Source organism: Bombina bombina, chromosome 7 (genome assembly GCF_027579735.1).
Source record: "Bombina bombina isolate aBomBom1 chromosome 7, aBomBom1.pri, whole genome shotgun sequence".
NCBI classification, from domain to species: domain Eukaryota; kingdom Metazoa; phylum Chordata; class Amphibia; order Anura; family Bombinatoridae; genus Bombina; species Bombina bombina.
The window spans coordinates 295,638,471-295,655,972 of NC_069505.1; the positions used below are offsets into that span (position 1 = coordinate 295,638,471).

General features: G+C 39.2%; 1 protein-coding gene across 6 annotated transcripts in view; it reads left to right on the forward strand.

The window, feature by feature from the left end:
• SLMAP (sarcolemma associated protein) overlaps nt 1–17,502 on the forward strand; it is a 494,984-nt gene that overhangs the window by 241,310 nt on the left and 236,172 nt on the right. For all 6 annotated transcript variants that reach the window (XM_053720860.1, XM_053720859.1, XM_053720862.1 and 3 more), the window contains exon 3: nt 15,449–15,521. In XM_053720860.1, the coding sequence (XP_053576835.1) occupies nt 15,449–15,521 (73 nt within the window). The remainder of the gene's footprint in view (nt 1–15,448; nt 15,522–17,502) is intronic.

A 17,502-nucleotide genomic window follows, 5' to 3' on the forward strand; every position in this document is an offset into this window, starting at 1 on the left:
TGTTAGCAATTAGATAGTGTTGCATTGGCTTTTAGATTAGATCGGAGGTTTAGCTACTTATATACATTATAACCTATTTTTCTATCGATTTTGTTACTTTCAAGGTTATAGTTTTAATCTTTTTTTATTTGAAGTTTTTTTTTATAATATATGTTAGATACTATTCAAACTAAGCACTAAATACACTTGGTTATGGTCTACATAATAATTTGTTACGGTCCACACTGTATTAAATCATATTGGTATAACCAATTATTGAAGTAATATAGGTTTAACACGTATATCACAAATGCACTTTATACACCTGCTAGTATAATATCACTTTAGTAAATAAACAATTCATTATTATTAATTGTGTTCTATCACTTTTATATTGTTTATTTGGGAGGCGTCCCTATTTTTAAAAAGATCATTGTCAGAGATTGATTTATATATATATATAACATTTCGCTCCTTTTCTTCAAAAACCTACCTTTTAATCCTGACAGCTGCTGCAGCGCTTCCTCCGCCTGTCGCAAGCTCTCTTCGCGGGTCCAAAATGACGAATCCGGCTTCCTCCAATCACGGCGTTGCATCAGGCCATGTTCCCCTGGGGGGAAAGCCATGATTGGAGGAAGCTGGATTAGTTATGTCTGACATAAGAAGAGGCTTCCGACAGCCGGGAGAATCACTGAGCGGCTTTCAGGATTAAAAGGTACGTTTTTTTTTTTTTTAAGAAAAGGAGTAAAATGTCAGTTTTGATGAATTAAAGTGCCCTTGTTTTTAATAGGTTTATTAAAAACCGGGCACCAATTCATCCAAATTGACATTCACTTTAAGTAACCGCAGTTTAAAGGGACATAATACTCATATGCTAACTCACTTGAAACCGATGCAGTATAACTGTAAAAAGTCGACAGGAAAATATTACCTGAGCATCTCTATGTAAAAAAGGAAGTGATTTTACCTCACAATTTCCTCAGCTCAGCAGAGTAAGTTCTGTGTAAAAAGTTATACCCAGCTGCAGGTAAAAGAAAAAAAAATTAAGAAATGAACAGCAGCCAATCAGCATCAACAGTGCTGAGGTCATGAACTCTCTTACTGTGAACTCATGAGATTTTACTTAACTCTCATGAGATTTCATTGTAAATTTCCTTACACTGAATAGGGAAATAACATGAGTGCACAAGGCTCAATCCTTCAGCTGTCCCTGGACAGACATACTGATTTGCTGCTTAGAAGTCCTTTACAATGGGATGTGGCTACTGAGAAACTTTTGAGGTAAAATATCTTCCATTTTTACATAGAGATGCTCAGGTGATCTGTTCTTGTCAGCTTTTTACAGCTATACTGCATCACTTTCAAGTGTTTAAACATTTGGGTATTATGTCCCTTTAAATTCAAATTTAAAAAAAGTACTGGAAAAATATTGGGTGCATAGTTCCCACTAACTAACTTGGCTGATCAAGACCTCTTCCACAACTCTTAGTGAAGTACACATATATACAACCCTGACATGTAAACATTTCTTTAGGACGGGAAGAAACATTTTTTTTTAGGAACAAAAATATATTTATTTTAATAAACACAAACTACAGTCTTTTTATTGTGATTTCCTTGTCAAATGTAAATAAGCGATCAAAGTTTAACCCCTTCATGTTTGGGGAAAGTGTTTAGCTTTGGTACACTTGCAGGAAAAGCGAAATCACACGATAGTCAATGCGATCACATGATTTCAAGGCTGGGATTGGATCATGGGGGACTGCCTTCGATGCTAGGCACCCCCCCAGTTGGATTTCCCATTGACTAACAGGAGAAGGGTGCAGAATGCTAAAAAAAGGTAGGATGTAATGGCATTAAAGCTCACCGCTGTTAGAACAGCATGGAATATCCTAACGATGTAAAGCGGTTCAATTGGTTCTTTTCCCTAATAAAGAGAAAACAAATAAGAAAAAAATAAACTGACTAATGGATGGAACTACAGCATGTGGCAATGACTCAGTGTGGTGGTAAATTGATCTATATAGCAGTGCTATAAATAGCCCTTATGCATTACTTGTGTAAATGAAGACAGCAGCCTATATTTAGGCAATGTTTTGTATTCTCTGATTTCAAAATATTGTAAGATAAATGATGCAACTGTTTAATAGTGTTTGAGTGAAATCAGAGATTTGTTTACGAGTACTCATATCCAATCTTTTAGCGTAAAGGAATTGGGCTTTAAAGGTTCGTGTAAGGGAAAAATGCTAAGTTCGGGTGGTCGTTCCTTTCATCCAATGTCATATTTATAGCCCTACTTCGTAGCCTGTAAAGTAGTTATTGGAGCTGCATAAAACTCAAGCAAGGTATTAAGTTGCCTATGTGCTTTCTATACCACAGATCTGAATTCCGCTTGGGACTCTTTTATAAAACTATATAAATGTGCTTTTGTTTAATTTTCTTTTTTTTTCTTGCTACATTATAACAATACTTTTAAAGGGACAGTCTAGTCAAAATTAAACTTTCCAATTTACTTTTATTACCAAATTTGCTTTGTTCTCTTGGTATTGCCATATCGATAACCTTGTGCTCACGCCCGTGGAGTTACTTATGAGAGGGCGTTGATTGACTAGATTGCTAATCTGTCAAAAGAACTGAAATAAGGGGGCAGTCAGCAGAGGCTTAGATACAAGGTAAATACAGAGGTAAAATGTATATTAATATAACTGTGTTGGTTATCCAAAACTAGGGAATGGGTAATTAAGGGATTATCTATCTTTTAAAACAATAAAAATTCTGGAGTAGACTGTCCCTTTAAATAGGTAAAAGTATTTTGAGCCCGGAGTCACTTCAATAGCAGGTAAAAAACATCTTTATTCGTACATTTAAAAACAGGTTCACAATAGAGTGGTGTGTGTCAGTTCCGCTGACGCGTTTCGGCTGTCATGCCGTAGTCATAGCGTGGATACTGACAGATACACCTGTGCATTTAAAACCAGAGGCACCCTCGGATAGGTTAAAAACAAAAGGACAACCTCCTACCTTGATTAATCTTTGTAACATTGTGTAATCGCATCAAATGGTATCCTTGCACTTTTCTACATTTTCAACAGATATGTGAGATAGAATTAATACTAACTATTAAATATACATAGTAATAACTTTACAACATCAGGGTAAGTGGAATGCAGAGTTGTGGGATCGTAGTGCACTTAACCAGCCTGTTATGTGTTTAAGGTGACTTTTCAATGTACTTTCATTATCAAATTTAGTTTGTTTCTTGGTATCTTTTGTTGAAAAACATGCTTGGGTAGGCTAAAGAGCAGCAATGCCCTCCTGGGAGCTAGTTGGTGATTGGTGACTGGCTACACACACAGGTCTCTTGTCATTGGCTTATAAGATGTTTTCAGCTAAGTCGTAGTAGTGGATTGCTGCTCTATAGCGTGCTTTAACTATGTGTTTAACCCATGCAAGCAATAGTGCAATAATAAAATGCTCTTACACATTAGCACATTTTTCTTTTTTCTGCTAATATGTCCCTGTAATGTAAAAAGTAACTGCAACGTATTCAAAGTATTGCAACATGCGAATACTAAAAGTACCTTTCCCCCTATACGACCAATCAGATGCTGTTCTGCTCACCTCATAGACTTTAATAGAGTAAGCTCACCAGTAGAGGAATAGAGTTAATTGTGAGTACACAGTAGTCAGTGTTTTCCTTTATTGGAGTGCACACTAGGGCAGGTAGTACGTTGTTTGATTGGCTCTTCTCCCTGCACACCCCTGCTTGAAAACAACTGCTTGTGAAGAATGTTCCCTGGCAGTGCAGGTAAGAAGGCACCTAGAGGGCACTAAATTGTACTTTTACCTCATTCACATGCTTCAATGCTTTGAATGCACTGCGCTTATTTCTTACGTTTATTGTCCTATCAATATGTCATATTCAAGAACAGGTTTGCCCAACCTAAAGACCAGGGGCCACAGTGCATGGCTCAGGTGTATTTGTCTTGTTCTTAGATAAACATGGTGCGTTGGAGGGTCACAGTGTGGTCCCAAGGGACATTAAAGGGACACCTAAGTCAAAATTAAACTGTCATGATTCAGATAGAGCAGCAGTTTTAAAAAAACTTTCCAATTTATTTCCGTTCACAAACTGTGCATAGTCGTTTTATATTTACACTTTTGAGTCACCAGCTCCTACTGAGCATGTGCAGGAATTCACAGAAGGTACGTTTATGCATTTGTGATTGGCTGATGGCTGTCACATGGTACGTGTATGCATTTGTGTTTGGCTGATGGTTGTCACATGATACAGGGGGAATGGAAATAGACATAACTTTGAATTTTGTCAGACAATAATCTACTAATTATCATGCATTTGTTGATCATGCAAATCTACTGCCCAGAAGCAAAACCTATTTTCACTTTCTGCAATGAGATTTTTGTAGTGAAAAACGTATCTGCAGCTCATTTTAAATAAAATTCAATTTTAAATTAGGCTGTTACATTAAAGCACCAGTTCAATTGCAATGTGTTTGTTAACTTGAGGATAAAGCAATCTTAAAATTGTAAAATGTCTCAAATAAATTTGTTTCCTTTTCTCATGGTCCAACATAGAAATGTACTAGTAATAAAAGCGCATTGCTCATAAGAATGTCTTACATCCATAAAAAAGAAAAAAAGCTTTGCAGACTGGGGAATGCTAGGGGGTGGGTTTGAGCCAGTCAACAAATGCGATGCTTCTTTGCCGCACTACTGCATATTTGACTGTTCACTTCAAACAGCACATTGCTCTGGATGCACTGTGATAATGAAAACTTACAGTGCAGCCAGAGAACAGCTCTGTTTGAAGAGAACAGTCTAATGTGGAGCAGCGCTACATAGTTAAATTGCTAACAGTTCCTGCATGTATACTATTCTTTCTGCAGACATGATGCATTTTCTGCGATGAGATCTCAGATCACAGCATGTTCTGCCTTGGGGATCTACTGTATTTACTGGTCCTTTAAAGGGGCAGTAAAACTACAAAATAATGTTAAATAATTCTGCATATAGTGCAGAATTATATAACATTATCTTAGCTCAAACTTTATACAACATAATATTACAGCTAAAATTTGATTTTCAAGAGGATTTTTCAGAACGTCGCTCTTGCTCTACTAAGCGGGTCTTGTTTTCCCCCTGAGCGCATCTGGGCAGCTGTCTAGTCACAGCCCGGCCCGATCGTGCCATTACACTCAATGTAGCTCCTGCTCTGATAGCTGCCCAGATGCGCTCAGGGGGAAAACCAGACCCGCTCAGTAGAGCAAGAGCGGCGGTCTGAAAAATCCTCTCTTATAATCAAATTTTAGCTGTAATATTATGTTGTATAAAGTTTGCGCTAAGATAATGTTATATAATTCTGCACTATGTGAAGAATATATAACATTATTTCTCCAACATAGGTGTGTCCGGTCCACGGCGTCATCCTTACTTGTGGGATATTCTCTTCCCCAACAGGAAATGGCAAAGAGCCCAGCAAAGCTGGTCACATGATCCCTCCTAGGCTCCGCCTTCCCCAGTCATTCTCTTTGCCGTTGTACAGGCAACATCTCCACGGAGATGGCTTAGAGTTTTTTGGTGTTTAAATGTAGTTTTTATTCTTCAATCAAGAGTTTGTTATTTTAAAATAGTGCTGGTATGTACTATTTACTCTGAAACAGAAAAGAGATGAAGATTTCTGTTTGTAAGAGGAAAATGATTTTAGCAACCGTTACTAAAATCGATGGCTGTTTCCACACAGGACTGTTGAGAGGAATTAACTTCAGTTGGGGGAAACAGTGAGCAGACTTTTGCTGCTTGAGGTATGACACATTTCTAACAAGACTTGGTAATGCTGGAAGCTGTCATTTTCCCTATGGGATCCGGTAAGCCATTTTTATTGAATAAGAATAAAGGGCTTCACAAGGGCTTTAAAGACTGGTAGACATTTTTCTGGGCTAAAACGATTGATTTATAAGCATTTTTAATAGTTTATAGCTTTGAGGAGTTATTTTATTCTTGGGAATTATGTTAAATAACCGGCAGGCACTGTATTGGACACCTTTTTCACTGGGGGCCTTCTCTAATCATAGGCAGAGCCTCATTTTCGCGCCACTAATGCGCAGTTGTTTTTGTTTCCCCTCTGGGCTTGGTTGGGTCTCAGCAAAGCAGATACCAGGGACTGTATAGGGGTTAAATATAAAAACGGCTCCGGTTCCGTTATTTTAAGGGTTAAAGCTTTCAAATTTGGTGTGCAATACTTTTAAGGCTTTAAGACACTGTGGTGAAATTTTGGTGAATTTTGAACAATTCCTTCATACTTTTTCACATATTCAGTAATAAAGTGTGTTCAGTTTAAAATTTAAAGTGACAGTAACGGTTTTATTTTAAAACGTTTTTTGTACTTTGTTATCAAGTTTATGCCTGTTTAACATGTCTGAACTATCAGATAGACTATGTTCTGTATGTGAGGAAGCCAAGGTTCCTTCTCATTTAAATAGATGTGATGTATGTGACACAAAATTTAGAGAAAATGATGCCCAAGATGATTCCTCAAGTGAGGGGAGTAAGCATGGTACTGCATCATCCCCTCCTTCGTCTACGCCAGTCTTGCCCACACAGGAGGCCCCTAGTACATCTAGTGCGCCAATACTCCTTACTATGCAACAATTAACGGCTGTAATGGATAATTCTATCAAAAACATTTTAGCCAAAATGCCCACTTATCAGCGAAAGCGCGACTGCTCTGTTTTAGAAAATACCGAAGAGCATGAGGACGCTGATGATAATGGTTCTGACATGCCCCTACACCAGTCTGAGGGGGCCAGGGAGGTTTTGTCTGAGGGAGAAATTTCAGATTCAGGGAAAATTTCTCAACAAGCTGAACCTGATGTGATTACATTCAAATTTAAATTGGAACATCTCCGCGCTCTGCTTAAGGAGATGTTATCTACTCTGGATGATTGTGACAATTTGGTCATTCCAGAGAAATTATGTAAGATGGACAAGTTCCTAGAGGTCCCGGGGCCCCCCGAAGCTTTTCCTATACCCAAGCGGGTGGCGGACATTGTAAACAAAGAATGGGAAAGGCCCGGCATACCTTTTGTCCCTCCCCCTATATTTAAGAAATTGTTTCCTATGGTCGACCCCAGAAAGGACTTATGGCAGACAGTCCCCAAGGTCGAGGGGGCGGTTTCTACTCTAAATAAACGCACTACTATCCCTATAGAAGATAGTTGTGCTTTCAAAGATCCTATGGATAAAAAATTAGAGGGTTTGCTTAAAAAGATGTTTGTTCAGCAAGGTTACCTTCTACAACCAATTTCATGCATTGTTCCTGTCACTACAGCAGCGTGTTTCTGGTTCGATGAACTAGAAAAGTCGCTCAATAAAGATTCTTCTTATGAGGAGATTATGGACAGAATTCATGCTCTTAAATTGGCTAACTCTTTTACTTTAGACGCCACTTTGCAATTGGCTAGATTAGCGGCGAAAAATTCGGGGTTTGCTATTGTGGCGCGCAGAGCGCTTTGGCTAAAATCTTGGTCAGCGGATGCGTCTTCCAAGAACAAATTGCTTAACATACCTTTCAAGGGGAAAACGCTGTTTGGCCCTGACTTGAAAGAGATTATTTCAGATATCACTGGGGGTAAGGGCCACGCCCTTCCTCAGGATAGGTCTTTTAAGGCTAAAAATAAACCAAATTTTCGTCCCTTTCGCAGAAACGGACCAGCCCCAAGTTCTACATCCTCTAAGCAAGAGGGTAATACTTCTCAAACCAAGCCAGCCTGGAGGCCAATGCAAGGCTGGAACAAGGGTAAGCAGGCCAAGAAACCTGCCACTGCTACCAAGACAGCATGAGATGTTGGCCCCCGATCCGGGACCGGATCTGGTGGGGGGCAGACTTTCTCTCTTCGCTCAGGCTTGGGCAAGAGATGTTCTGGATCCTTGGGCGCTAGAAATAGTCTCCCAAGGTTATCTTCTGGAATTCAAGGAGCTACCCCCAAGGGGGAGGTTCCACAGGTCTCAATTGTCTTCAGACCACATAAAAAGACAGGCATTCTTACATTGTGTAGAAGACCTGTTAAAAATGGGAGTGATTCATCCTGTTCCGTTAGGAGAACAAGGGATGGGATTCTACTCCAATCTGTTCATAGTTCCCAAAAAAGAGGGAACATTCAGACCAATCTTAGATCTCAAGATCCTAAACAAATTTCTCAAGGTTCCATCGTTCAAAATGGAAACCATTCGGACAATTCTTCCTACCATCCAGGAAGGTCAATTCATGACCACGGTGGATTTAAAGGATGCGTATCTACATATTCCTATCCACAAGGAACATCATCGGTTCCTAAGGTTCGCCTTTCTGGACAAGCATTACCAGTTTGTGGCACTTCCATTCGGATTAGCCACTGCCCCAAGAATTTTCACAAAGGTACTAGGGTCCCTTCTAGCGGTGCTAAGACCAAGGGGCATTGCAGTAGTACCTTACTTGGACGACATACTGATTCAAGCGTCGTCTCTACCACAAGCAAAGGCTCATACGGACATTGTCCTGGCCTTTCTCAGATCTCACGGGTGGAAAGTGAACGTAGAAAAAAGCTCTCTATCTCCGTCAACAAGAGTTCCCTTCTTGGGAACAATAATAGACTCCTTAGAAATGAGGATTTTTCTGACAGAGGCCAGAAAATCAAAACTTCTAAGCTCTTGTCAAGTACTTCATTCTGTTGTTCTTCCTTCCATAGCGCAGTGCATGGAAGTAATAGGTTTGATGGTCGCGGCAATGGACATAGTTCCTTTTGCGCAAATTCATCTAAGACCATTACAACTGTGCATGCTCAGTCAGTGGAATGGGGATTATACAGACTTGTCTCCGACGATACAAGTAGATCAGAGGACCAGAGATTCACTCCGTTGGTGGCTGACCCTGGACAACCTGTCACAAGGGATGAGCTTCCGCAGACCAGAGTGGGTCATTGTCACGACCGACGCCAGTCTGGTGGGCTGGGGCGCGGTCTGGGAACCCCTGAAAGCTCAGGGTCTTTGGTCTCGGGAAGAATCTCTTCTCCCGATAAATATTCTGGAACTGAGAGCGATATTCAATGCTCTCAAGGCTTGGCCTCAGCTAGCAAAGGCCAAATTCATACGGTTTCAATCAGACAACATGACGACTGTTGCGTATATCAACCATCAGGGGGGAACAAGGAGTTCCCTGGCGATGGAAGAAGTGACCAAAATAATTCAATGGGCGGAGACTCACTCCTGCCACTTGTCTGCAATCCACATCCCAGGAGTGGAAAATTGGGAAGCGGATTTTCTGAGTCGTCAGACTTTTCATCCGGGGGAGTGGGAACTCCATCCGGAAATCTTTGCCCAAATAATTCAATTGTGGGGCATTCCAGACATGGATCTGATGGTGTCTCATCAGAACTTCAAGGTTCCTTGCTACGGGTCCAGATCCAGGGATCCCAAGGCGACTCTAGTGGATGCACTAGTAGCACCTTGGAGCTTCAACCTAGCTTATGTGTTCCCACCGTTTCCTCTCATTCCCAGGCTGGTAGCCAGGATCAAACAGGAGAGGGTATCGGTGATCTTGATATCTCCTGCGTGGCCACGCAGGACTTGGTATGCAGATCTGGTGAATATGTCATCGGCTCCTCCATGGAGGCTACCTTTGAGACAGGACCTTCTTGTTCAAGGTCCGTTCGAACATCCGAATCTGGCCTCACTCCAACTGACTGCTTGGAGATTGAACGCTTGATTTTATCAAAGCGAGGGTTCTCAGATTCTGTCATTGATACTCTTGTTCAGGCCAGAAAGCCTGTAACTAGAAAGATCTACCATAAAATATGGAAAAAATATATCTGTTGGTGTGAATCTAAAGGATTCCCATGGAACAAGATAAAAATTCCTAAGATTCTATCCTTTCTTCAAGAAGGTTTGGAGAAAGGATTATTTGCAAGTTCTTTGAAGGGACAGATTTCTGCTTTATCTGTTTTACTTCACAAAAAGCTGGCGGCTGTGCCAGATGTTCAAGCTTTTGTTCAGGCTCTGGTTAGAATCAAGCCTGTTTACAAACCTTTGACTCCTCCTTGGAGTCTTAATTTAGTTCTTTCAGTTCTTCAGGGGGTTCCGTTTGAACCCCTACATTCCGTTGATATCAAGTTATTATCTTGGAAAGTTTTGTTTTTGGTTGCAATTTCTTCTGCTAGAAGAGTTTCAGAGTTATCTGCTCTGCAGTGTTCTCCTCCTTATCTGGTGTTCCATGCAGATAAGGTGGTTTTGCGTACTAAACCTGGTTTTCTTCCGAAAGTTGTTTCTAACAAAAACATTAACCAGGAGATAGTCGTGCCTTCTTTGTGTCCGAATCCAGTTTCAAAGAAGGAACGTTTGTTACACAATTTGGATGTAGTTCGTGCTCTAAAATTCTATTTAGATGCTACTAAGGATTTCAGACAAACATCTTCCTTGTTTGTTGTTTATTCTGGTAAAAGGAGAGGTCAAAAAGCAACTTCTACCTCTCTCTCTTTTTGGCTTAAAAGCAGCATCAGATTGGCTTATGAGACTGCCGGACGGCAGCCTCCTGAAAGAATCACAGCTCATTCCACTAGGGCCGTGGCTTCCACATGGGCCTTCAAGAACGAGGCTTCTGTTGATCAGATATGTAAGGCAGCGACTTGGTCTTCACTGCACACTTTTACTAAATTTTACAAATTTGATACTTTTGCTTCTTCTGAGGCTATTTTTGGGAGAAAGGTTTTGCAAGCCGTGGTGCCTTCCATCTAGGTGACCTGATTTGCTCCCTCCCCTCATCCGTGTCCTAAAGCTTTGGTATTGGTTCCCACAAGTAAGGATGACGCCGTGGACCGGACACACCTATGTTGGAGAAAACAGAATTTATGTTTACCTGATAAATTACTTTCTCCAACGGTGTGTCCGGTCCACGGCCCGCCCTGGTTTTTTTAATCAGGTCTGATGATTTATTTTCTCTAACTACAGTCACCACGGTATCATATGATTTCTCCTATGCAAATATTCCTCCTTTACGTCGGTCGAATGACTGGGGAAGGCGGAGCCTAGGAGGGATCATGTGACCAGCTTTGCTGGGCTCTTTGCCATTTCCTGTTGGGGAAGAGAATATCCCACAAGTAAGGATGACGCCGTGGACCGGACACACCGTTGGAGAAAGTAATTTATCAGGTAAACATAAATTCTGTTTTTGTAGGTTTACTGCCCCTTTAAATGTGTACATTTCATTTTTTATTGCTAAAGTATAATCTTTGCATTACAATTAGTCTGGTATTAAGTATGTTAAACACTCTCTATTCCTTTTGCGTCCCTTACTACCCTGTGTTCTGTGTCTGCTGACAAAATATTTTCACAAAACTTTCACAGTTCAGCCAAACAGATGCTGTATCACCCACCCCATAAACGCTAATCACACCAACTGTAAACGGCGAATTGCAGTTACCGCAAACTGTACATTAATAGTAAATATATATAAAAATACATAGATAGAGAATGTCCCTTTTAGGTTTAGGTTAACTCTCTAATCTAGAAAAACGATATTCAGAAGTATATTACAGTCCGCTAACAATTACATTTTAAGTAGTTCTCAGTTTGGACTAAATGGGCCCATGGCAGATTTCCTAAATATGTGGTTATTTAAAGGGACAGTAAGCCTTGTATTTATGTTATTTTTCTGCTGTTTTGCTATAAATTATAACTTACTAGCTGAGTGTGAAAAATGTTTAGAATCCATTAACACCTTGTTTTTTGCAATGGTTTTTCAGTAGCCAAGGATTATAGTTCTTATCTAATGGGCTGTGCTGAGGCCACTTAGATATGGCAATGTTAGACTTCTAATGCCTGTGGGGTACACTTCCAGTGCTCTGATTTTGGAAAAACCTTTTAAAGGGACAGTCTACTTCAGAAAAGTTATTGTTTAAAAAGATAGATAATGCCTTTATTACCCATTCCCCAGTTTTGCACTGCGAACATGGTTATATTACTATACTTTGTACCTCTGTGATTACCTTGCATCCAAGCCTTTCTTGACAGCCCCCTGATCACATGACTTTTTATTTATCTATTGACTTGCATTTCAGCCAATTACTCATAAATAACTCCACAGACATGAGCACAATGTTATCTATATGGCTCACGTGAACTAGCAGTCTACTGTTTTGAAACGCAAATAAAAAAGCATGTGATTAGAGGCTGTCTGTAGTGGCTTAGAAACCGGCAGACATGTCGAGGTTTAAATGTTATAAAGTACATTAATATAACAATGTTGGTTGTGCAAAGCTGGGGAATGGGTAGTAAAGGCAATATTTCTCTTTTTAAACAATAACAATTTTGGTGTAGACTGTCCCAATTATAGGGGAAGGGGCAAAATAATTAATGAAAGTATATTGCAAAGTTGTTTTACTTTTTATTTACACTCTCAAAGTTTTTTTATATATTTTATTTAAAGGGACACTGAACCCAATTTTTTTCTTTTGCGATTCAGATAGAGCATGCAATTTTAAGGAACTTTCTAGTTTACTCATAGTGTCAAATTTTCTTAATTCTCTTGGTATCTTTATTTGAAAAGCAAGAATGTAAGTTTAGATGTCGGCCCATTTTTGGTAAACAACCTGGGCTGTTCTTGCTGATTGGTGGATAAATTCACCCACCAATAAAAGTGCAGCCCAGAGTCTGAAACAAAAATTGGTTGGCTCCTTAGCTTAGATTCCTCCTTTTTCAAATAAAGATAGCAAGAGAATAAAGAAAAATTGGTAATAGGAGTAAATCAGAAAGTTGCTTAAAATTGCATGCTCTATCTGAATCCCAAAATAATTTTTTTTGGGTTCAGTGGTTCTTTAAGCCAGTTGGTAAGTAGGGACCACACATACCAAAGATATTTGTCTGTAACTATCTCTAGATTCTATACGCACGTGACAAAGGACTTTGTAGGTTTAGAACACTTCTAACATTCTGATTCTGTCATGTGACACGTTCTGTTTTGCACCATTTTTCTCTTCTGTAGGTCAATTGTGGGATTATTTTTTTGTCTTTCTCATAAAATGCTACAAATTGTTTGTCATTTTTTTTTTTTTTTTACTTTATAGAAAATGAACAACCTTTCCTGGGACATTAAAGTCCGAATTAAACTGACATTCTGACAGAGCATGCAATTTAAAAGAATGATCCAGTTTACCATTATTCTCAAATTTACCTCTTTCTCTCTGTATCCTTGGTTCAGATTTAGCTCCTTTCCATGAGATCATACAGAGGTGGACTCAGGAGCATGTATGTGTGTAGGCAACTGCATGTATAACATTTACAAACACAGCTGCCGCATAGTGCTTAATACACATGCATGCTCCTGAGCCTACCTCTTTATGCCCTCATGTAAAGGAATAAAATTGGAACATAGAATACAGAGAGAGAGAGAGAGATAAATTTGCTAATTGAAATATCTCAATCTCCTATGTTTAATTTTGGCATCCATGTCCCTTTAATGTAATATTGAATGTAGTAGATTTCTAGTATCTGTGGTCTTACCTTTTAGTTGTCACTATATTCTATCTCTGTCTCTATCTATTAATATATCTATCTCTATCATCTATCTCTATCATCTAACTATCTCTATCATCCAACTATCTCTATCTATCCCTATCTATCTATCTATCTATCTATCTATCTATCTATCTATCTATCAATCAAACTATCTTTATCTATCATCCAACTAGCTATATCTATCATCCAACTAGCTATATCTATCATCCAACTATCTCTATCTATCTATCATCCAACTATCTCTATCATCCAATTATCTCTATCTATCATCCAACTAGCTATATCTATATATCTATCATCCAACTATCTCTATCATCCAACTATCTTTATTTATCTATCTATCTATCATCCAACTATATCTATCTATCTATCATCCAACTATATCTATCATCCAACTATCTTTATCTCTCTATCATCCAACTATCTCTGTCTATCATCCATTTATCGCTATCTATCATCCAACTATCTCTATCTATATATCTATCATCCAACTATATCTATCTATCCATCTATCATCCAACTATATCTATCTATCTATCCATCCAACTATCTTTATCTATCTATCATCCAACTATCTCTATCTATCATCCATTTATCGCTATCTATCATCCAACTATCTCTATCATCCAACTATCTCTATCTGTCATCCAACTATCTACAGTGGCATCACTAGGGTTGGTGTCACCCCACCACCACACACTCGGATGCACACAGAAACACTCAGGCACACACGCACACAGAAACACTCAGGCACACACATACAAAAAATATGTAAACTGCATTAATTATAAAGCTCATGCCTAGAGCTGCTCCCTGGCTCAGCAGAGCATAAAATGAAAGATAAACAGAGCACTCTAAAAATAAATGACTAAAGAAAAGTTTTAGGTGCAAACTATGAAAATTCTGCTCTCTGACTCTGTTCCAAGTCTTTCAGTGCACAGCCCCGGGCCACGTGCCTACCACTTCTTATGGCCATTCACCTCTGCACTCTGCCCTCCCCCAGACCCCCGCCCTCCCCTCCTACCTCTTCAGTGTGCACTTAATGTACCGTCACCGTATCGGTCTGGTGGGCATCATATGTGGCTCCTTCACTTTAGAGACAGTGTCAGACAGTCATGTGGTCAGGTGCCAGGCATTCCCGTTTAGAGAGACAGCACAGCAGTGAGCGACTCCACTGCTCCACACATCAGTGAGCACAGATTGGCAGGCAGGTTTAGGCTAACCCAACTTCGCATGCTGCATGGCACGCCCACAACATTCATAGTGAAATTGGGCAGGGGAGGAGCAAAGTACAAACAAGCAAAAACAGCCAGGAAAACTATTTGTGGAAATTGCAGCGCTGGCTCAAGGGCCAAAAAAAATGGTGTCTCTACAGCTTCCCCAGTCCCACTAATGTTTACAAATGCTGGCCCCTCTAATAAAAAAATATATGCATCTCTACATTGTATTTCTTTGAATTTCAATAAAATTTCAAACAAAAAAAAAAATCTGGTGCTGTCACCCCCTGGAGGCTGTCACCCGGGTGCGGCCCGCACCCCACTAGTGACACAACTGTCTATCATCTATCATCCTATCTATCATCCTATCTATCATCCTATCTATCATCCTATCTATCATCCTATCTATCATCCTATCTATCATCCTATCTATCATCCTATCTATCATCCTATCTATCATCCTATCTATCATCCTATCTATCATCCTATCTATCATCCTATCTATCATCCTATCTATCATCCTATCTATCATCCTATCTATCATCCTATCTATCATCCTATCTATCTGTCAATCTATCTATATATCTAATCTAAGTAGATTTGACGAAGATCTCTATTTTATTGAAATGGCATCTGTTTGTGTCTTCTGTGTTTTCTATGATTTACAGTATCTTGTTCTCTCCTGACAGTGACCCATGGTTGTATAGTGTCTACAGTAAAACTCTTCTTACCAGATGGCTTGGAGACCAGGCGGCGATCAGAGTAAGTGTTTTTGTTTATTTAACCCTTTAGTTCTGTATGTGGCTATAATGTAATAAGGCTGAAGGTGCATGTCAAGTCCGCTTTACAAGAATGGATTTGTCATTAGCCCAAACAGGCAGCTGCCTTGGGCTACTCACTGCATTGTGTACTAGGGAATTTACTGCCTCTTCTGAAGCAAATAGTAGTGAGATCACATTTTACTAGTGGCGGCTGCAGTCTTGAGTATAAATAAACTGCACAAGACATTCTGTGTTTCTTGTACTGGTAGTGGCCAGAGATTGTAACTGGTACTTGGTTACTTTATAGCGCTAGATTCTGCCATTCTACTAAAGCTTCATAACAATCTGTAAACCTGCTGTCTGTAATGCCTTTATTTAAAGGGACCGTTTTTTCTATTTGCATAATAATCCTCAGCATTTATACTCTGCACTGCAAATGCTTTACATGAATCATTTAAAAGTGTGATACATAGCATTTTCGGGTTTATTTGTGTATCTGAAGTAGCTGGTTTTGTGCTTTTAAACCACAGCCTATTACAATGGGTTAAGATTACAGGTAATATCAGATCTCATTATGTTATCACTTATCTTATATTTGTCTCAATACTTAGAGAGAACACTGGAAAATTATAATGTTATTACTTAACTAGCCTGCACCCCACTGGGAGTGTAATTTCTTCTGCTGGCTGTGATTAGTTAGGCTTATCAATATTGTAGACTCAAGTATAGAAACTTTCAGTATAGGTGAGGATACCACAGGCTAAATCAGTTATTTCAAATGCAGAAATAAGGATATACTTGTAAACAATTTAATACACTCCAGCAGATAAAATGGATCATTGGGAATTTAAAGGGGAGAACGTTTTTGGGTTAACTGTCCCTTTTAAGCTTGCAGAGTTATGCTGTTGGGTACGTCCCTCTTGAAAGGTCTCTATTTATCTTTGCCATTTAAGGACAGATATAAATGAGATCCTAGAGTGATCTCAGCAATCACTGGGTATAATGTTGGAAAGTTAGGCAGTGTTCGAAGGATGCAGCCTCCCTTGGGTTAATGGGGAAAAAGCCTCACTTACAGGCAATGCTGGAAAAACAATGTAAGTACATTTACACATAACTAAACATTTTGTAGGGAATTTGGTTTCTGTTTAGTTTGCGATTTATTGACAGTACAGGCGTGTGGTGGTATCATCATGAGACCTCGTCATGTGTTTGTGATGAAGCTTCTACTCAAATCAAACTAAATCTGCTGAGCAGATAAAGTGTTTAGTGCATTCTCAGGTTATATTAAAGCGACATGAAGTAAAAATTCAACTTTTAGGGTTCAAACAGAATGCAATAAAAAAACAAAACCTTTTTATTCTGTTTTTCTATTTTAAAGGTTTTTTGCTGGTCTCCTTTGTGGAATGTTAGCTCCCTTCCATGGGAGCATACTGAGGTAGTCTTAGAAGTGTGCACGTCTGAGCACAGTATTGGCAACATTGTTTGTAACATACAGATAGTGCTTGAAGGGACATAAGACCCAACATTTTTCTTTCATGATTCAGATAGAACATACAATTTTAAACAACTTAAAGGGACACTGAACCCAAATTTTTTTTCATGATTCAGATAGAGCCTGCAATTTTAAGCAACTTTCTAATTTACTCCTATTATCATTTTTTCTTCATTCACTTGCTATCTTTATTTGAAAAAGAAGGCATCTAAGCTTCTTTTTGGTTCTGAACTGTGGACAGCACTTGTTTTTTGGTGGGTGAATTTATCCACCAATCAGCAAGTACAACCCAGGTTGTTCACCAAAAAAGGGCCGGCATCTAAACTTACATTCTTGCATTTCAAATAAAGATCCAAAGAGAATGAAGAACATTTGATAATAGGAGTAAATTAGAAAGTTGCTTAAAATTATATTCTCTATCTAAATCACTAATGAAAAAATGTGGGTTCAGTGTCCCGGTAACAATGTGCTTCTATTCTTAAATGTTCTT